This window comes from Pseudorasbora parva, chromosome 22 (genome assembly GCF_024679245.1).
Source record: "Pseudorasbora parva isolate DD20220531a chromosome 22, ASM2467924v1, whole genome shotgun sequence".
Classification (NCBI taxonomy): Eukaryota; Metazoa; Chordata; class Actinopteri; order Cypriniformes; family Gobionidae; genus Pseudorasbora; species Pseudorasbora parva.
Genome location: NC_090193.1, coordinates 37685082 through 37707950, shown reverse-complemented (window position 1 = coordinate 37707950; position 22869 = coordinate 37685082). Strand labels below are relative to the sequence as shown.

General features: G+C 38.1%; 1 protein-coding gene across 4 annotated transcripts in view; it reads right to left on the bottom strand.

Moving 5' to 3' along the window:
- iffo2b (intermediate filament family orphan 2b) overlaps positions 1-22869 on the bottom strand; it is a 50259-nt gene that overhangs the window by 3876 nt on the left and 23514 nt on the right. Inside the window, exons 2-9 of one of the 4 annotated variants that reach the window (XM_067431087.1) lie at positions 20006-20066; positions 9385-9480; positions 7692-7751; positions 5458-5628; positions 4807-4946; positions 2189-2378; positions 718-807; positions 428-552 (exon numbers count right to left, since the gene is read on the bottom strand). In XM_067431087.1, coding sequence (XP_067287188.1) covers positions 428-552; positions 718-807; positions 2189-2378; positions 4807-4946; positions 5458-5628; positions 7692-7751; positions 9385-9480; positions 20006-20066 — 933 coding nt within the window. The remainder of the gene's footprint in view (positions 1-427; positions 553-717; positions 808-2188; positions 2379-4806; positions 4947-5457; positions 5629-7691; positions 7752-9384; positions 9481-20005; positions 20067-22869) is intronic. The other 3 variants (XM_067431088.1, XM_067431089.1, XM_067431090.1) reach the window with 3 other exon arrangements.

Below are 22869 nucleotides of genomic sequence, written 5' to 3'. Positions count from 1 at the left end.
TTAGAAAACGATTATAACGAGGTTTAGATTTAGAAAACGATTATAATTTGTAGTTATTTAATTTGTCAGTATAAAGCAGTCTCAAGCAACCCCCCTCTTCACATTCGACACGGTGCCATCGAGTGTTAAACTGTGAAAGGCGAAGCTTGAATTTACAGGTATGTCCCTCTTTGGGTAATGTACTTTAAAGATGGAGGGGCAACATGGCGATCGGCATTCGAACCCCTCCCGTATGTATTTTCAATGGCATATTATAAACTTAAGAGAATACTTTATTACTTGAAAGAAGTAAATATACATTAATGAGCACATATATTTTTGAAAGAATTAAGTGTTTTTAGCTACGAATAAACTAAAAAAGTTACACAGTGTAGCTTTAAAGTGTGAAAAGTGTGCATTTTGGTGAAGCTGTACTCTCTGAAATCACCTGCCACCCTTGATCATTCTCCTGCACGTCTCCATCTGCACGTCCAGCCCTCGCTTCATGCTGCACATCTCCATGTACTCATGCAGGTGTCGGTTCATGTCACTCTTAGCAGTGGCCAACTCCTCCTGTGTGAGAGAGAGAACAATTATAAATATGTCTGGCATGGGTTGGTAAAGAAATTTTTTTTTAATCCCAGACAATTTAAACTGCGTCAGTAGGGGGACAAACTTAATCACAACCAATCACAGTCTGGAATGAAAGGACAATAAAGAAAACAGGCACATCCAAACCTCAATTTGTCCGATTGTCTGCTGATATTCCTGCTCTCTGGTCTTGAAAAGAGACTCTGTCTCATCGATGAGACTGCCAAGGCTGCCGTCCTGAGACGCAAAATGGAGAGAGAGGCTTATTTCCTTATTCCTTATTTCCATTCAAACTATTTTTTGAAAGAAATGCATGCTTTTATTAAGCATGGATGGATTAAATTGATTAAATTAAAGTACAGCCATTAAAAATGCTACAAAAGATTTCAGTTTCCAATAAATGCTGTTGTTTTGAACTTTCTGTTCATCAAAGAATCCTAAAAACATCTATCATGGTTTCCGGAAACATATTTCCGTGATTTCAAACGCGATTTCTACCTGCCGGGGACACCGGCCCCGAACGCGATCTCTACTGAGTATATGGATGATATACACTTTATTGCCAAATTTTTTGGGATGCCAGCTTTTACATGCACATTAACTTTAATGACATCCCATTCTTAATCCGTAGGGTTTGATAAGTAGTTGGTACACCCTTTGCAGCTATAACAGCTTCAGCTCTTCTGGGAAGGCTTTCCACAAGGTTTAGGAGTGTGTTTATGGGAATCTTTGACCATTCTTCTAGAAGCTCATTTATGAGGCCAGGCACTGATGTTGGACGAGAAGGCCTGGCTCTCAGTCTCCGCTCTAATTCATCCCAAAGCTGTTCTATCAGGTTGAGCTCAGGACTCTGTGCAGGCCAGTTCCTCCACACCAAACTCACTCATCAATGTCTTTAATGGACCGACGCTTTGTGTACTGGTGTGCAGTCATGTTGGAAGGGGTCATCCCCAAACTGTTCCCACAAAGTTGGAAGCATGAAATTGTCCAAAATGTCTTGGTATGCGGAAGCATTAAGAGTTCCTTTCACTGGAACTAAGGGGCCAAGCCCAACCCCTGAAAAACAACCCCACACCATAACCCCCCTCCACCAAACTTTACACTTGGCACAATGCAGTCAGGCAAGTAACATTTTCCTGGGAACCGTCAAACCCAGACTCGTCCATGGGATTCCCAGACAGAAGTGTGATTGGTCACTCCAGAGAACACGTCTCACTGCTCTAGAGTCCAGTGGTGGTGTGTTTTAAACCACTGCATCCCACGCTTTGCATTGCTCTTGGAGATCTAAGGCTTGGATGAGCTGCTCGGCCATGGAAACCCATTCCATGAAGCTTTCTACACACTGTTCCTGAGCTCATCTGAAGGCTTATTTGACTTATTTGACTTATTGCACAGATGGCAACCTATCACGGTCCCACGCTTGAGTTCACTGAGCTCCTGAGAGCAACCCTTTTAAAGTATGTGAGAGCGACCCATTCTTTCACAAATGTGTGTAGAAGCGTCTGCATGCCTAGTGCTTGATTTATACACCTGTGGCCATGAAGTGATTGAACACCTGAATTAAATGATTTGGAGGGGTGTCATAATACTTTTGTCAATATAGTGTATGTAAACTCACCGCATCTTGAGCTTCTCCGTTGCAGTCAAGAGCACCGGTGCTGTTGGTAAGGGCGCAGGGCATGTTGTAGTTGGTGAAATCTTCCCATAGCAGCAGCGTATCATCGTTCTCCTCCCATGTCAGACTGTCACAGTCATCATCGATCTCAAATGTCTCCCGCCTAGCAACAAATGAGTTATCTGAACAATGTCTGCATGTGAGGGAAAAGAAAGGGACAGGAAAAGAGGAGAGAGAAAGAGCAGGCAGTGAAGACAATCACGGACAAGACAAGAGTGAAGACAAACACAAAACAGGACGGATACACACACAAACACACATGTATGAAGACTTCAACATACTCCGCAAGAACAGAGAAAAAAGTTCTCGCTCCCAGGGCTGCGAGAACAAAATGACGTCATTTTGTTCTTGCAGCCCTAGGTCGGGAGTTCTCGCAGCTTGTTCTCGACACATCGCCTGAGCAGAACTTTTTTCTTGCAACTGTCCGAGATCTATTGTGTGATTGGTCAGACATTTAAAAGTGGGCGTGGTTAATGCAGAGAAACGCAGATGATCGGCACCTGCTTTTCTTGTGAAGTATGGAATGTACTGGCCAGAGCGAACTTTGTTCTTGTTCTTGCCACCTCGAGAAAACGAACAAAGTTATTTTGTTCTTGCAGAGTATGTTCCAAGCTTAAGTTCAGCTGAATAAGACCCACAAATGGCAATGAATCTCACATTTTCAATTTGGATCTGTGTCACATTCATAAGGGGAAATAAATTATGCATGCTTATGCATCACCAGCTAACAGGGAAGGTTCTCAGAACGTTCTGTCAAAGTTATGAGCGAACGTTCTTCCAGTAACGTTAATATAGGGTGACCATATTTTGATTACTGAAAACCAGGAATCTCTGCCCAGCAGTGAGATACTCAAATGATACGCGAAGTTTACTCAAAGATGCCTTATTAATTTCACTACATTTAAAGTATGCACCCTCTTTATGGATTTAAAATTGTTATATTACAAAATACTATCTATAACCTAAATGTCTATGTCCTGGGAAAATGGGATGTTTGGTCACCCCTAGTTAATATGTTCATTCAAAGTTATCTGAGGCCACTATGTTAAGAATCGTTTTGACCAACTAGCAGTTAGATAAAAGGTAATCATTAACTATCCACTTACAATTAGACAGATTTACCTTTTTATGTAACTGACTTTAAAAAGTTAGGACTAGTTGATGACTAACTGTTAAGTCTAATCCGTTTATGCAACCGGCCACTGGTCTTTAAAAATGCTCTCAAATGGTTAGAAAAAAAAACATTTCAGACTTCTTTCTTGGAATGTTTTACCGGAAACATTTTAGTTCAGAATGGCAGAGAAGTAGCATTTCCATAATGTGTGAAGAATGATGAAATGGAATATATCCGTAACATCCACATAACCATTAAAAAAAGGAGACGTTTTAAACATTCAGAGAAATAACGTCTTCATAACTTAACGTTGGCAAATTGTTCTAAGAAAATATTGTTGCTGTTGTTTTACAATGTGACTTCGAAAATCATGTTCCATGAAGATATTTTGTAAATTTCCAAATCAAACAATTATTATTAGTAGTAATATGCATTAATAAGGACTTCATTTGGACAACTTTAAATTTTCTCAATATTTTTTGCACCCTCAGATTTCAGATTTTCATTGTTGTATCTCGGCCAAATATTGCAAACCATAACTCAATGGAAAGCTTATTTATTCAGCTTTCAGATGATGTATAAATCTCAATAAAATAAAATAAATACCCTTATGACTGGTTTTGTGGTCCAGGGTCACACTTTTTCTTTCTTTATTAATGTTAGTTCACAGTGCTTTAACTAATTTGAATAATGTATTAGTCAATGCTAAAATTAACATCAATTAAACGTAATATATGCTGTAAGTAGATAAAGCTCTAAGCAGAAGTGGGAATCAGATGCTCAAACAGAGAAACACAGAGAGACAAGCTTTACATGTTCAAAAGATTAAAACGACAGTCCCCGTTCACTGTAAATGTATGGAAAAAGAACAATGTGGGCTGCGTTTGTTCTATGATCAACTTTTGCACTGAAACATTTTTTTGTTGGTTTAACTTAAAAAAGTAAGTAACCTGGTTGCCTTAAAATTTTGAGTGTATTGTAATTAAAAATTTGAGTTGATACAATGAAGGAAATTTGTTTAATAAATAGAAACTCAAAATATTTTTGTATCTGAACCACATGAAAAATGTGATAAATCATGAAAATAGCACTATTTGGCATGTTTCACTGCGTCATCAGAAATAAAACACAATTACCCAATATGCTAAAAATCTTTTAATAATATTTCAAAAAAGGTTGTCGAATCTTAAAAAATGTTCATTGTATTAACTCAAAATTTTAATTTCAATGAACTCAAAATTTTAAGGCAACCAGGTAACTTTTTTTCTAAATAATTTTTTACAGTGTGGGAAACGCATGCCTGTCTGATTCCCCCCAATTGCGTTTGTCCGACTGCAGTTCTTCACATCACCACTTGATGGTGACGGAGTACAGATATGAAGCAATCTGTGACTGCAGCCTGAAACCTGAATCTGTCCCTCTGCTCTGAGTGTTTGTGAGGACTCACAGCTGGTTGAGCATTCGTTTCATCTCGTCTGTGATGTTGAAGGGAACATCCTCCTCTGAAGTGCTGGGATCAGCATCCATCTCTGAGCTTTCCTCATCCGATACCTGCTTCTTCTCCTTCTTTCTGCATGCAACAGCCGCCTGAGACCAAAAATATTACAGGCACATATTAAAAGCCATGCAGAGGAACAGGAGTGTGTGTTTGGCAGCAGAGCAACGTGACAACCTTGTGTGCATTGCAGTAAAGATCCTTCCTCAGCAGTTTTACTCGAGTACTGTGGTGTACTGTGTGTGTGTGTGTGTGTGTGTGTGTGTGTGTGTGTGTGTGTGTGTGTGTGTGTGTGTGTGTGTGAGATGGGCTGGTAATTCCTACGTTATGGGGATAAAATGTCCCCACAAAGGTGGCAATATCCGAAATCCTTGTCCTTGTCCATGAGGAAAACATCTTATAAATCACACAGAAGGAGTTTTTTTGAGAAAGTAAAAATGCAGAATGTTTCCTGTGATGGGTAGGTTTAGGGGCAGGGGCAGTGTAGAGGGATAGAAAATACGGTTTGTACAGTATAAAATCCATTATGCCTATGGAATGTCCCCATAAAACATGGAAACACTACTGTGCGTGTGTGTGTGTGTGTGTGTGTGTTTTACCCACCCTGTCTGCTGATGCTCTGGAAGGGCTGACGTTGAACATCTTCGACATGTCCTCTGAGTTCCTCTGCTGAGCCACGTCACACAGTTTGGCCGTGATGTCGATTCTCCTGCAGATGTCCATGTCCACCTTCATGGCTTTCTCCTGAATCTTGCAGTCGAGGTCGGACATTTGCTAAACAAAGATTCAAACAGTGTTAGGAAATGTGCCGGAAAATATTGGTGGACACTACAGATAATTATGATGCTGGAGAAACAAGATTGACCATTGTGATGTCATTAGATTTGTGCTTAGTCACAATTTGCCTCCAAACCTAGAAACATCAGTAGCTTTAAAAAAAAAAGAAAAAGCAATCGTCCCTTTTTTCTCACTCCCATGCCTTTATATTCACACAGAGGCCACGTGCACTGCAAAGTTTTGCGATGCTATAAATACAGTCCGTGTTTAATTTGACAGCCATATTTATGAACAGGTGCGACAATTGTCCACATAGTGAGCCACATACGCCTGTGTGAACAAGTCAGCTAGTTATAACCATAGTGAAAATGATCTTATTTAAATGTCAAAGATGGTCCCATCGATGAGAAAATTAATCATCTGTTTTAGAAAATAAATAACATGTTATTAAAAAAAATAATAATTTTAAAATAAATATAAAATGTTATTTTTTTGAATAAAAATTATATTTTTAAACTTTAATAAAATTTTATGAGAAAAATAAAAACATTTTAATATAATAAAAGTTAGTATTTTTAAATAAAATATATTTCAATATTTTTATTTAAAAATATAATATTTTTGTTAAATAAATTAATGTCAGTATTTTTAAATAACTAATATTTTTAATTTAAAAATAAATATTTCAATATCAGTTGTAACCATAGTGACAATGACCTAATTTAAATATCAAAGATGGTCCAACAATTTTTTTTTATACCGTTAAAAATGTTCAATAAAAATAAATGATATAAAAATATATATATATATACTTCAATATTTTTTCAAATAAGTGTGGAGCACTTTAACATTGAATACACATTAACGAAATACACATTGCATTACGAACTGATTGTTCAGTTTGATTCTCTACACACTGCACACATGAAAACTTGATTGTTTGTCACTAAGATCATTTTTCGGGGGTGAATTGGGTTTGAAAATGCAGATGCCACATGTAAATACCTGAACTGATTTCGAAAGGAATGGTATTAATTGATAATCATATTTAGCTGCAGTATGGGTCAGTATGCTGATTCAAACTGAGAAAACACTGCCACAGGATCACTTCAAATCACTGTAATCTCATGCTGAACGTCAGTTATGAGCTACATCAGTCATAAATCAATGTCATTGCACACAGATGCTAAGACCAACAAGTTAGTCTTGTGGTGAATCCACAGGCACGCAACAAACTTGAGCAGCTCATTTCACCTAAAGGCCTCATGGGAAACAATTGCTCTGACTCATTTATTCTGTATGGAGAAGAGGACAAGGCCGAGAACAAATCACAGATGCTTAATGCTACTTCTCTTCTGCACTCTTAGAAGAAAAGGTTCTATCAGGCGCTACGTATTTGGAACCCCTAAAAGGTTCTATATAGAACCCCTTTTTAAGGGTTCAGTCAAAATAACCCTTTAGGTTTCTTTGTAACCAGGAAAAAGGTTCTATATGGAGCCTTTCAGGGGTTCATTCATTATCATTTGTTTTGTCCTTTCCGGATTAAATATTTCATATTATTGACAAATATTTCACTCCATTATTCAGTGTATTCTAAAGCATTTATGAATGCATGTGAATGATCACAAAGTTCAAGATGGGGTTTAGAAAATATATATATTTATCTTATTTTATGTAGTTAATCAATATCACACAAAGAATGCCATTTCAGTTTTTCTCCTCCAAAAATCAGCATGATTAAAATGTGATATAACCGTTTAATAAACAATCATTTAATTACAACTACAAAATGTTCCAGAATAATGTAATATATGAATGAATAAAGAACCTTTGTGACAAAAAGGTTTTTTTCTTATCATTATAGAACCTTTTTAGCATAAAAGGTCTCTTGGGGGTTGAGTAAAGAACCCTATGGTTCTATATAGAACCCCAATGAACCCTTTTTTCTAAGAGTGTGTGTGTGGTTTAATTAAAAACACAACACAGAGAGTGCAAAAAAAAACAATCAAAGCAATTGTTTTTCTTTATTAAATCAGATCATGTCTTGCATTCTCTCTTACTTTCAAGTCCAGGATTTTCTTCCGGCTCTCTACGGCTCTAGAGCGGCATCGCCTGCCGGCCTTTATAATAAATACAGATTTCAGTTCAGTTTTTATTGCCTAAAATCTGTTTATGATATTTACCGGCACACAGTGACACTCGTGTGAATGACTAACTAACACAAGAGGCAATCGGAAAGCGTGACATCTGGATAAACGGTTTATTCATTCCTCATCCAGATCAGCTGGTATAAATGAAAGGTGTGTATGATAATAAATCAATGACAATGGGGCTCAAAGCAGAAGTCAGTTTGTGTGTGTGTGTGTGTGTGTGTGTGTGTGTGTGTGTGTGTGTGTGTGTGTGTGTGTGTGTTTGTGTGTGTGTGTGTGTGTGTGTCTACCGCAGGGCAAAAGAGCCAAATAAGGCTGAGCGTGTTTGTTTGCTGTCATGGAAAACAACCAGTCACAGGGTTTACTTTGTAATTAAGCGAATAAAGACTTGATTGAGATTCTTATCAAATAGTAAGAACAACATCCAAATGAAATTTAATAATACTGCAAGCACATTCTTATGAAGTGATCTGATGATGTGATAAAAAAACAATTACACTCTTAAAACTTATGGAAACATTACTTTTAAATGTTCTCTAAACGTAAAACTAAAAAGTATCAGAAAAAATGTTTTTGTTATGTTTTGACAACATTATTAAAGTGATAGTTCAGTTCAACCAAAAATGTAAAATTAGCCCATTATTTACTTTCCCTCAAGTCATCCTAGATGTATGTGACATTCTTTTTCCAGACTAGGGGTGTCACAATATTTACAATAATCGTGATATTCAAAGCATTAAATATATCGGCATCATGTTAATTTGTGATATTATACCGGTATGACTCTTATGAGAACATGACACATAAATACTCCAGCGCCAGTACGTTGACCCTCAGTACCTTCTTTCAGACGAACACAATCAGAGTTATATTAATAAATGTCCTGGCTAATCCAAGCTTTATAATGGCAGCCCAAAATTTGAAGCCAGAAAAAAGTGCATCCATCCATCATATAACTGCTCCACACGGCTCCAGGGGTTAATAAAGGCCTTCTGAAGCGAATCAGTGTGTTTGTGTGAGAAAAATATCCATCTTTAAAACTTTCTTAGCTTCCGGCGGAAAAAGCATAACTTGCGACTGACGTCACACGTATAAGCGTTTTTGAACTGCGATAGGCGCTACATTTTCTGCGTGTTGAATACGGAAGGCTGTCTGCCAGAAGCTAGATATTTCACTTTATAACATGTTAAATATGGATATTTTTTCTTACACAAACCCATTCGCTTCAAAAGGCCTTTGGATTACTGGAGCCGTGTGGAGCACTTTTATAATGGATGAATGCACTTTTTAGGGCTTCCATTCACTGCCATTATAAAGCTTGGATTAGCTTTTAAAAAAATATATAATTCTGATTGTATTCGTCTGAAACCAGAAGGTCATATACACCCATAGGATGGTTTGAGGGTAAATCATGGGCCTATTTTCATTTTTAAGTGAACTATCCCTTTAAAGACCAGAAATCTTTGCGTGACTGTTTTATTAACGTTACTGAAAGAAGGTTTGTTCATAACCTTCAGGGAAGTTCTGATTACGTTCCCTGTTAGCTGGGTGATGAATAAATTGACATTTTTACTTATATTGGTCTCTATGTGGAAATACTCACATCGCTCATGAGGCTCTTAAACACCACCAGTTCAGCTTTCAGTCTTTCAACCTTCTCGTTCAGCTCGTCCTGAATGGCTTCAGACTCGTTTACATTCTGAACACACAAACACAAGAGCAAAGCAACATAAGATTACATGAAACAGATTACATGTTTGTGATGACATCTCACTCTGGGTCTCGCTGTTTAGCCAATTATATGCGTTCTTGCTGCATATTATTTATTATTAAAGGTGCACTATGCAACTTTCCGTCCACTGGAGGGCGCCTATTCTAAACAAAGGCGTATTTTGATGACGGCAGGTGTGAGCCGTCATCAAAATACGCATGTATCTTGGGACATATGGTCTTCACATCACAGCCGGTGGAAAATGGGACTCGGGCAGAAATCATGTTCATGGCGGCCTGCATGGGCTTTGCACTGGGCAGGCTCCATGCTACACGCTGTAAGACTGAAAAAACTAGTATATGCCGAAATGTCTGAATGAAGAACAAGGACTCTCTGAGAAAATAAAGGAAATTAACATCTGAACTGTCCCTCACACACCACTGGAGACGCAAGTCTCACCTCACTATCAGCTAATCTACATCTTTCCCTATTGACTTCCTCTCCTCCTATTCCTTCCCTGTCTCATGCTGAGATCACTGAAAATACGCCCAGAATCTCTATATTACAATGTCAATCCACAAGATAGAGTATTATATGTGTTTGATATCGTTTGAAATGTCTCAGTGCGACTGGTACAAAGATCTCATCCCCACAGAAGTTAATCAAAAGATAATCAATGTTTTAAGAGTTTAAAGACATCTTGTCTTAGTTTGGTGGGTGTGGTTTTCAGCCATTTGGCCTTTGGATCAATACAAGTCTTGATCAATGCAAATTCCCATTGTGAACTCGTGTTTACACTTGAAAGAGTTTGTGCATTTGTTTCTGGGTATTTAAGGAAATGTTGCAAAGAGCTCAGGGCTTGACACTTTAAACCGGTCAGCCCGTAATGCTGGATGTCTCAAGATAGCCAGCATTATGTAATTTTCAGAAGTCAGGTATATATTTCATTCTTTACTTCAGAGTATTTGATGTTATATGGATTACCTTTGAATTGACTATGTAATTGGCTTTATACATTTACCTGACTGTTAAATAAATTGTTACACTTTGATTGATTCTGACTTGCTCTGGAATTATTCAGGTTGGGTATAATTTCAACAAAGGGTTAAACGGAATAATTAAATGTGTAGCCTACTTAAACTATTAAAAATGAATGACCAAAAACCCAATGGCATTCTAACCTAAATTATAAATTATCATTAAATGGAGTCAGATAACTAGGAATTGGAATAAAATCCCCTTTTCCCCGCTGAAAAGACGAACGCGCAGCGGCCTTCACCCGCCGATCGTAGCCTCCATTGGGACGATTTGGGCGGCCTTACAACGCCATGTTTGTTTTAATGCATTATACACTAGTTGACAAACATATCAGGAGTCCAACAATGAAAGCAGACATTTTTATAAAGAAAAAAAAAAGAAAAACAACAACAAAAAACACAAAGATAGGGTAAGCGTGGCATCTATGGAACAGCTGGGGGATGGGCATGAATTTCAGGACCCTGGCAGTACCTCACCTTGATAGTCCATTTGCATTATGATTCTGGCGGAGGTCTATCCTATGCCATGGCCATGAGGGGTATCAAAGCTTTATAATGCCTTGTTACTAATAGTTGATCAATATTACCATTATTATTATTTTTATTGTTATTATTATTAACATCATTGTTACTACTACTATTATTATCACTATCACTATTAATGGCTTTATCAATATTTACCATTATTAATATTATTATTACTATTACTACTATTGCTTTTATTTGTTCTCTTCCTGACCCTTTAACCTTACCCTCATTCCGGATGAAATGAGTATATTTGTTAATATGTTTGTCATTACTACTACTGATAATACTATTAATACTATTTGTCATTTCTAATTAATTGGATTTATCATTATTATTATTAATATTGCTATTACTATTGCTGTTGTCACCTTCTTCATACCCCATTTTATTTTCCTTATTTATACACATATATTTTTTGGTTATGTCTGTTGTACTTCCCTACATGATCCTTTATTCATACATTAACACTCCCACACCAGTTACACTCACAGTTACACGCACGCACGCACGCACGCACGCACGCACGCACGCACACATACACACACACACATCGTACTGGCATGTTATGTTTTGTTGGCCTTTGTATTTGTATTTTGCATCTAACTTCTCTTTTGTAAATATTGTACTTGTCTGTTTGCATAATAAAAAAAAGAAAAAAGAAAAAAAAAAGAAATCATGTTCATGGATGCGGTTATTAACGTTACTGTAGTGTAAAACAGAGCAGGACCGAGTGTTGTGGAGCTGAGCACGGCCGCTGGAGCAATTGTTATACAAAAACACGGCTCGCACTTCCGCTTTTTCCAGTCAGGTAAAGGAGCTCTGTTTATCATATCAGATACATTTAAGTGTGTTTAAAATGATGTTATGACGTTACTCTGTGTGTTCACTCGGCGCTGCTGTGACATGTTCACACTGCCAAGAGAAAAGCGTTTCTGCAAAATAAAACCGAGGGTAGCGCAGATATGACGCCATTGACAGGCGACTCCCTCAAACGCTATGCTGAAACGTCCCGGTCCTTAGTTAAAATAGCAATTTTCTCACGATTTACAAATAGTTGGAAACATCTGGGATATTGTAGGTACTCAACAAAATATATAACACTGGCCTAGTGTTTTTTGGATATTTTACTGCAAAAATACTACATAGTGCACCTTTAAACATATATATATATTTTATATTATACCTTAAATGTATATAACATATATTATATATATTAAAATAATATTATAAAATATTACATTTATAAATATTTTATTTATTTATAATTCATACATTTATTTTAATTATATTACTAGTGCCTACTTAGTTTTTTGGAGAATCTTTAAGAAATAGACATGTTTTTGTTATTGGATAGATAGCTTACAACAGGCCTTCACTTTTCTTTATTAATAAAGCTTCCAGATCTTAATGTTAAGTTGCCTAAAGCACACTATTCTCTTGCACCTGTTTCTTATGTTTTCTCATATATTTTCAGACCATTTTTAATAATATTCTCAATGTAAATGTCCAAGATATATATATACAGTATTGTTCAAAATAATAGCAGTACAATGTGACTAACCAGAATAATCAAGGTTTTTCGTATATTTTTTTATTTCTACGTGGCAAACAAGTTACCAGTAGGTTCAGTAGATTCTCAGAAAACAAATGAGACCCAGCATTCATGATATGCACGCTCTTAAGGCTGTGCAATTGGGCAATTAGTTGAAAGGGGTGTGTTCAAAAAAATAGCAGTGTGGCATTCAATCACTGAGGTCATCAATTTTGTGAAGAAACAGGTGTGAATCAGGTGGCCCCTATTTAAGGATGAAGCCAACACTTGTTGAACATGCATTTGAAAGCTGAGGAAAATGGGTCGTTCAAGACATTGTTCAGAAGAACAGCGTACTTTGATTAAAAAGTTGATTAGAGAGGGGAAAACCTATAAAGAGGTGCAAAAAATGATAGGCTGTTCAGCTAAAATGATCTCCAATGCCTTAAAATGGAGAGCAAAACCAGAGAGACGTGGAAGAAAACGGAAGACAACCATCAAAATGGATAGAAGAATAACCAGAATGGCAAAGGCTCAGCCAATGATCACCTCCAGGATGATCAAAGACAGTCTGGAGTTACCTGTAAGTACTGTGACAGTTAGAAGACGTCTGTGTGAAGCTAATCTATTTTCAAGAATCCCCCGCAAAGTCCCTCTGTTAAAAAAAAGGCATGTGCAGAAGAGGTTACAATTTGCCAAAGAACACCTCAACTGGCCTAAAGAGAAATGGAGGAACATTTTGTGGACTGATGAGAGTAAAATTGTTCTTTTTGGGTCCAAGGGCCACAGGCAGTTTGTGAGACGACCCCCAAACTCTGAATTCAAGCCACAGTACACAGTGAAGACAGTGAAGCATGGAGGTGCAAGCATCATGATATAGGCATGTTTCTCCTACTATGGTGTTGGGCCTATTTATCGCATACCAGGGATCATGGATCAGTTTGCATATGTTAAAATACTTGAAGAGGTCATGTTGCCCTATGCTGAAGAGGACATGCCCTTGAAACGGTTGTTTCAACAAGACAATGACCCAAAACACACTAGTAAACGGGCAAAGTCTTGGTTCCAAACCAACAAAATTAATGTTATGGAGTGGCCAGCCCAATCTCCAGACCTTAATCCAATTGAGAACTTGTGGGGTGATATCAAAAATGCTGTTTCTGAAGCAAAACCAAGAAATGTGAATGAATTGTGGAATGTTGTTAAAGAATCATGGAGTGGAATAACAGCTGAGAGGTGCCACAAGTTGGTTGACTCCATGCCACACAGATGTCAAGCAGTTTTAAAAAACTGTGGTCATACAACTAAATATTAGTTTAGTGATTCACAGGATTGCTAAATCCCAGAAAAAAAAAATGTTTGTACAAAATAGTTTTGAGTTTGTACAGTCAAAGGTAGACTGAACACACCCCTTTCAACTAATTGCCCAATTGCACAGCCTTAAGAGCGTGCATATCATGAATGCTGGGTCTCGTTTGTTTTCTGAGAATCTACTGAACCTACTGGTAACTTGTTTGCCACGTAGCAATAAAAAATATACTAAAAACCTTGATTATTCTGGTTAGTCACATTGTACTGCTATTATTTTGAACAATACTGTATATAAAAAAACCCATTGTGCATTCACTTAAAACAGGAAATTATTTTTAATAATCTTAAAGACCTTCTGTGGTGAAAATGTTAAATGTTGTTTAAATGTCTAATATGTGATGTTTTTAATATGCTTTAAGACAAACCATGTGCAAACTCATCAGTCACAACCACTGCTGAGTATTTTCTCTTTGTGTTTTATTAAGAAATTTCGGGAGGAGCACATTCAGATAATTAAACCAATCAAACAATTGATACTCTGGGTTCGGGCAAAAATTCAGAGCCCGGAGCCCTCCCCTGGACAGCGCGCCAAATACGCATTATCTTTACTCTATTTAATTTGATATAAGTGTGAACTCGTGAAAAAAACTGCAGTGAAGTAAAGAAGACAGTCTCAAAAAGCGCCCCTGTTCCTTACATCACAAACATGTGACCAATCCTGCCACTAGGGGGGTCGGGGCTTTAGCATATCATTAACTGTGACCGCCCTCAAGCAGGGGAGTCTCAAGAGAAGCCATGTTATCCCGGGATATTTTTCTGTTGATATGAGAAATTTGGTACATTTAGCGATATAGCGGGTGAATTATATATATGATGTATATGTTATGATGAACTATGCCTTTCTCCACTGACGTTCTGAGTTGTTCAAAGCTGAAACATGGACTGACGAACCTGTAGAATTCGCTCTTCCTTTTCTTGTTCTGAATCAGTTTCTGGTTCAAACATATATGACTAAATTAAACCAGTATTTTGCCATCATGTAGGATTTATGTACATCATGTAGGAGCTATTGTGATTGATGAAGGCGGAGACTAATTAGCATATTCATTGCTGTGCATATATTAAGCGAGGCAAGGGTGTCGAGTTACATTCAAGCTATTTTAAGGCATGAAGTATATATTTTCACAGGGAAAAACATTTAAAATACCATTTTGGTGATCAAAGGTTAATTTTAAGGGATGAAATGATTGACTACAGGGACTTAAGACTTGACGTATCTAATATATTTCTTTAATCTATTTCCTATTTTTTTAATTTACTGAAAATGCTAATTAGATTTTAAGATTGGAAATGTGCCAGCGGAGCACAGATATACTGATCAACCCAGCCCGAACACAACACACACTCTCCAATCTAATGACATCCCCACCGAGGCGATACTGAAGATTGGAGAGGAAATCCATACGGCTCAGGGCAGAATTGAAAAATCAGGCTCTGGGCATGTTTGGGCTCTCTGGGGACGGCTCTCTCCTCTGCGCTTCTGCTGACCCATAATCCACCACAAACACAGATGCAGCCGTTTATTGATTTTCCCGCTGCTTCAGCAGAGGATGGATCTCACACCTGCAGCGTGATTCTGGGGATGTTGGGCGTTAGAGACACAGGATGCAGCACTGCTGTTGATGTGACGGTCCAGTACAAACGGGTCTGTTAGGATGTTAAGTTTAACACCGACATGCTTAAATGCATCCTGACCCAAATTGTTGGAGGTCACACACACATTGCGTTTTCATGTTTTATGGAGACTTTCTATAGTCATAATGGTTTTTATACTGTACAAACTGTATATTCCATCCCCTTCCGCTAAACCTACCCATCACTCAAACCTTTACACCCGGCGCAATGCGTCTCCAGATGCAACGCAAGTGTTTTTTGCTAGTTTCAGCTCGACGCAGCTATCATTTTCATGTCCAGTGCCACGTTGTTTAAATAGCAAATGCACTCGCCCCCATCTGTTCATCCCTGGGCGTGCTGGTCTGAAAACCAGGTGTGATCAAGAGCATTGCTGGTGTGTTGCTATATTGAGGAACTGAAAACAACTGTATTTTTTGTGTCATTTAAAAGGTGTGTTAGTAATATGAGACTATAGGCGGGTACACAACGTGCGTACACTCTGCTTATTACACACACAGGGATGCGCAGCATCACACACACATTTTTTTAAATAAAAGGATTCCTCTCTGGAGAAGCATTCAGTCGTTCCGCTCACAAATTCCTCCATGTAAATAGCAAATCCGTCATGGTGCAATCACAACTGGCTTTTAAACGGAATGAAATACAACCCTTTTTGACCATGCGTCTGGTGCGTCGACAGTTTTTCCCGCCGTTAAACTAGCAAAAGTGGATTCAGACATGCACTAAGTGTATCTGCGCCATGTGCTTCAAACCATGCGCTCAGATCATGGAAACAGGGCCATACGCATTAGGGGCTACAAATGTAAAAATACAATTTTAAAACAGTTCAAACAAGGCCTGAAATGAACACTCGCCAAGCACCAAATGCAAGTAAAAATCAAGTGTTGGCGAGTATATGAAACGATGTCAATCGCCAGATGGATGGCAAAATTTTCATTGTTAAACAAAATTGAACAAACATGAACGACGCTTGGCAAGTATCCTTATAAACTTAGTCAGTTATGCCTTAACTGAACACGCAAACAGTTATGAAATAAAACGCATGTGTATCAGTAAATTGGATCTGTGCATTAGCTCTTAAAGTGACAGAAAGCCTAAAATTCCTACTGATGTCTGTGTTTTTAATGTTAATCAAACAACAAAAGACAAAAAACAATCACTGGGTGCGTTTAACATGCACGTTCTTAAGCTGAAACGCGGTAACCCGTTTTCTTTTATCGGAGTAAGATCATAAACGGCGTTAGCATTAACTGGTCAGGACAGGTCGTTTTTTGCCTCTTACCTCGATTTTGCGCTGCATGTAAACGCATTAACCTCCTTTCTGTCGGCTTATTGAAGTGTGCATGTTTGATAGGTGAGAAAAACGCAAACTTAGAGCAGATATAAATGCATCCAGACAGAGCGAGCTTGGGTTTTACATGAAATAAGGACATATATCACAAATGCAGACTTTTAAGACCCAGAAAGTTGTAAAGATGTGTTCTCTCTTCTCATGCAGCAGAAGTAGAAGAGGTTCAGTCAAAACGCTGCATCTGGAACTGATGAGGGATAATATGAGCCGTAAATCTCCTGCTGATACGGTGCACGCTTTATTTAACATCACAACTGACGTAACATTTGAAAAACTCAGAATCAGATACGGACATTATTATTTTTGACGTCACTACATGGAAATAACCCGGTTTATTAATAAAGTCATGTAAATGCGGTTTACTTGCATTGTCAGTTTACTGGTTTGCATTTAAACGGGGAAACTGATTATTTCAATAAGCTGATTTTTTGAGTTATCAGCTTACTGGTGTGACAAAATCATTTTTGTAACTTTAATAAGGATTAATCAACGTTTCATGGCTGGAAAAATATTTATGGGTGGTACATTTTCTTAATTCACCAGCCATTGGCAAAAAGTCCCTGAGGCCCTGAGTTCAAATGTTGACTTACATCTTACTAAGATGTGATACTCTTTATTATATAATGGAACATAGTGAACATATTTAGACAAGTCGTGAACCCTGTTTAGTTTTTAGACAGTTAAATATAACTTTCCAAAAAGTCCAGTACAAACCTGACTGCCTCATCAACGGCAGCTGCTAGACGACAAGAACAGTCCTCCGTAAGCTAGACCGTCCCATTTAACAACGCTCGGTCCGACCTTCACGGCCTTCGAAGGATGCCGCCTCTGAATTGTGACACAGCTTATATTTGCTCATATCACGTGTGTGTGAACTCACTCATCATGTATTTTTGCATGATGGTATTAATACTTTCACATACTTTAAAAGGGTTGCATCATGGAACGCCAGATTTCATGTATAAAATAGGAAAAGAGCTCTCTGTGTTGTGGTCGCTTAACTATTACTATTTATACTTTAAAATATTCAAATAATTTTGAAATCTCTGACTTTTGATTGCAGATACATTTAAAAAAAAAAAAACATTTTTCATGCAAAATGTATTTTAAGATTGGAAACATATTTTCATGCCCTTAAAGTATGATTTTTTAATATATATCCTCATATTTTCTGGGCATTTTTATACATATTTTCGACATTGTTGCATTCTCTCAAAATGTATTAAGATCGGAAATGTATTTTCTTGCTTCTTGACATTTCCTTTTTTTTTTTGGCCATTTTATAAATATATTTTCAATGTAAATACATTTATAATGTCCACAACATGTAACAAATACATTTCGCATTCACTCAAAATGTATTTTATAACTGGAAATAATACCTTGAAGTATATTTTCTAATATATTTCCTCACATATTTTTTGGCCATTTTTATAAATTTATGTTTTGAATTGTAAATATATTTATATTGTCCAAAATACATTTTGCATTCACTTCAAATGTATTTAAAGACTGGAAATGTTTTTTTTGTTTTTGTTTTTTAAGACTTGAAGTATGTCGAAGTATCTTATATATTACTTCAATATATTTCCTATATTTTAAATGTACTGAAAATGTATTTCAAGATTGGAAATGCATTTTTTTGCCCCTTGAAGTGAAGTATGTTTTCTAATAAAGGTTTCAACTAAATATATTTTGGATTCGGGAAATATTTTGCTGTTTACATTCTTAAACATAAAGGTTCCGAAATGTTTTTATTAGGGCTGCACGTTTTCAAGTTTTTCATTAACCGTTAACCGAGGCCCTTAGCGGTTAATACTCGGTTAACCATAGTGTGCGTCAGGGTTATTTTTAGCTTATTAATTTGACGACCACCATCTCCGTAGTGAACGCGCCTTTAGAGAGAAATGCACATCATGGATTACATAATCAGAGAGTAGCCTATTTCTTTTCGTTTTAAATTGTTAAAAGACATTTCAAGTTTCTTTAGATCTATTTCATGTCTGCGAGGCGTACGCTGAGTTTCGTTAAATTAGGATGAGATGCGCTCCAGTTCACGAGCAATGCAAGTGGCCGCGAGGTGAGGGCGCCTGCATGATTAGGGCATTAGTAAAATATGCAGCCGAGAATGATTCACACAGACAGCGTTTGACTCGCGCGGCTGATGAGCCTCTCCCGGCAGAGAGTTCAAGCATCTGTGGACTCGTCCCTTTCAGCTCTGGCCATCTTGCTTTCAGTCCGCGATTAGCTTTTTTGTTTTCTTCATTACAGTTAAAGTAACGTCTGCTTTTCTCTAGTCATTCACAAGTTTCTCACTTAAAACTTTCTTTCTTCTGCTCCATTATGCACAGCGCGCGCGGCTCGCGCTCTGCTTCTGCCCTAATGCGACTTATAGTCCAGTGCGATGTTTGTTATTTTCCTCTTCATGACGCATATTTTGACTGATGCGACTCATACTCCGGAGCAACTTATAGCCTGAAAAATGCGGTAAGCACTGCATTGCAATACTTGCATTTTGCCCCGTCACTCTCATTTTTAAAGTGCTCCCACGCTTTCTTTGCCAGCTTAGAAAGCTGGTCATGACTTCTTCTTGTGGATATTACAAATGTCTGGCAGCGCTCTTGCGGTCTCTAGGGGTGCAAACATATATTACAACTAAATTCAAAGCACGTCATTGACGCCACTTAACCGAGTAAAATGTTTCACTCGGTTACGCAATTTTTAACGGTTAATCGGTCAATCGGTTAACCATGGACACCCCTAGTTTTTATTTTTTATTTTTTTTGCAAACCAAAAAACTAGTTTCAACTATAAATAATGTTTTGTGGAAATGAAAGATTCCATTGATGTTAAAGATTATTAATGGAACCACAGATAAAAAAAACCTAATAAAGAACTTTTATTTTTAAGTGTGTATGTTACCCTGCATCATGATATCTGGATGTGTGTGCTCATGCTAGGTTTCAGGGTCGTAAAGTGGCACACACACGTCATGTAACAGCAAATGTAATTAGGATCACAGCGAGCGCGTCTAGACGGCTCCAGCGCAGGTGAGCTCACCTCCTGCAGCGTCTGCACCATCGACTCCATCTGTTCTCTTCTCGACAGCTCCTCTTCCCATCTGAAACACACAGACACACCTTTGATGAGTATAACGGGGCTGGACGGGATGAATCTAATCTTATATCACACTATGAGTCAACTTTCTTGTTGTGGCAACCGTGTCAAAGCCTCATTTTATGGAGAATCACAAAGCTAATCTCATTTTTTTCTCCAGAGCTTGACGGGCTCAAACAAGATCAGATAATTCATTTCAAATAAAAAGGTCTGACATCAGTGCAAAAACAGATTCACATTATGTAATAATGCTTGCATTCTGAGAAAAGACTCAAAGCAATGCTCTTTTTCAAAGTCTTGATGTTTTTGGGCTCTACTAGGACAGGTTTTCATTCAACATTATATTCCCCATATTCTCCATTGTTGCGGCTCCTCTCTTCCCAGTCTGTCAGTAACGCTCTGTTTAGTGGTAAAGCACTTCGCGTGTGTTTGGGAAATGTCCCGCCCCTTACCATAACCGCCAGTTTCAACCATATGTAAAAATACATGAAGAGCATTTTTGAAGCCTAAAGCCAGCTGTTGTCATCTTGGCAGCACGTCACTACCGGATAACAGAAAATGGGCAAAGAGGCGGGACGTGACTGGAACTGAGGCGATATGATGACTAATAGACAGCAGACAAATGGCTATCCACTTGTCATTCAAAGTGGCCATGGCCTTAATTATGCAGAAATTTAAGTTATTAAACTAGTTATATAAGTAAGGGATAATGTACACCCAGCCGGTTGTTATCGCAGAATACATCCCGACAGAGTGATCAGTCTTGCACCACTCTCAAGGGGTTTATTCTGCGATAATAACCGGCTGGGTGTACATTATCCCGCTTATTACACGGCTACTAGTCTCAAATAAATTAGACACAAAATATTGTCTTGAGATTAAATATTTTATTAGCTCTTACGCAAAGCTTCTGCGAAGAAAAACAGTTCCAAACTGCTTTAAGGGTGCGTTCACACTTGTAGTTCGGTTAGTTTGGTTCGTTTGGTCCCGACCAAAAAACAAAAACAAAACATAATAGTCCTGGTCCGCTTAGCGTTCACACGGGCATTTTTAACAGCGAACCTAAAGTTACCGAACGAAAGGCACAGGGAGACGCTCACAACCTGATTGGTCGGCTTAAATGACGTAGGAGCTCGTTTACCGAAGATTCAAAACAATGCTGTGTGTGGATTACACGCGGGGGCATTTTATGCGTGTACATACGGCATTATTTTTTACCAGAGAACTCATGAAATGTTCAAAACATTCAAAACAACGCTGTGTGCTGGATTAAACGCGATCATTTTATGCGTGTAACAGATATGGCATTATTTTTTACCAGAGAACTCATGAAGAGCTCATGAAATGTTCAAAACAACGCTGTGTGCTGGATTAAACGTGATCATTTTATGCGTGTACATGTGGCATTATTTTTACCTGCTGAGAACTCATGAAGAGCTCATAAAATGTTCAAAACATTCAAAACAGCAGCAGGATTTCCTCCGTTGTGCAGAACAGAGACGGCCGTTCTGTCGTCTGTACCTGCTAATAATGGCCAGCACAGGTGCTTTGATGAGAAGAGCCAGGTTTGCTTTTTGTGCGTTTTTCTAGCATTTTCGAAACATGCTCGTCTGACCAAATATTGATTAGGCACTTCCTCGTTGCTCCACGTTTGCCCTCTAACGTTAAAGTTACTCATTTTGGATACACCGATCATTCCGTGTCGTCAAATCAGCTGACTATGCGTCGCATCTTGTGACATTACGTCCGGTTTTTGGTCCGTTTACACGTCTTTGGTCCGTGTTGCGTTCATATATCAATCGAACCGCACCAGAGTTGGTTTGGAAGCGGACCGAGACCCATCTTTTTAGCGGTCTCGGTCCGCTTGTTTGGTGCGCACCAGGGTTCGGATGGCAGCGTTCACATATGTTCAAATGATCCGCACTAACAGAGCAACTGCACCAGGGTTCGTTTTAATCGAACCAAACATGACAAGTGTGAACGCACCCTAAGCCTTTATCTATTGCTGCTAAATGTTGAAAATGAATGCTGAAAGGGTTAGTTCAGCCAAAAATGAAACCAAGCCTATGATTTACTCACCCTCATATATGACATTCTTCTTTCAGACAAATACAATCAGAGTTATCTTTAAAAAGTCCAGGCTAACATTAAGCAGTAGTTGTAGCTGTTTTTGAAGTCCATAAAAATTGCAGCTGTCCTTTAAATAACGTGCTCCACACGGCTCCGATGGGTTAATAGAGCCTTCTGATTCGAATCGATGCGTTTGTGTAAGAAAAATATCTGTATTTAAAACCTTTATAAAGGAAACCTGCCTTGAAGTCTTCCATTGTAGTCATGGTTGTTTAAGTATTTAACAGCCACAAGATGGCGCCAGCGTTAAGCATAGAAGTAGTACCGGTCAAGATAACTCATAGTACCCGTATGAGCGGTTGTTATCTGGAAATAACATACTGCTGGAATGTGCAGTTGACCAATCAGAATCAAGTATTTCACAGAGCCGTGTAATAAAAATTGTTATATCACAGTTGTCATGAAGGCCAAACCACAATTTGTACCAGGCTGTAAACATGTTTTTTTTTCTGCTGTAAAGTTGGGAATTTTAATCAATGAGATTCTGCTCCCTTCTGGAGCCTGCCTCTAGTGGCCAGTCAATGAATTGCAGTTTAAGTCACTTCCATATTGGCTTGAAGAGGAACTGGGGAAGGTTGCCGCTTGGTTTCAACACACTACAACTAACTCAACCAGCCCCCGCTTCTTTATTCTGCATCAACATCATATATCATACATTTAACCTTACAATAGAGAAA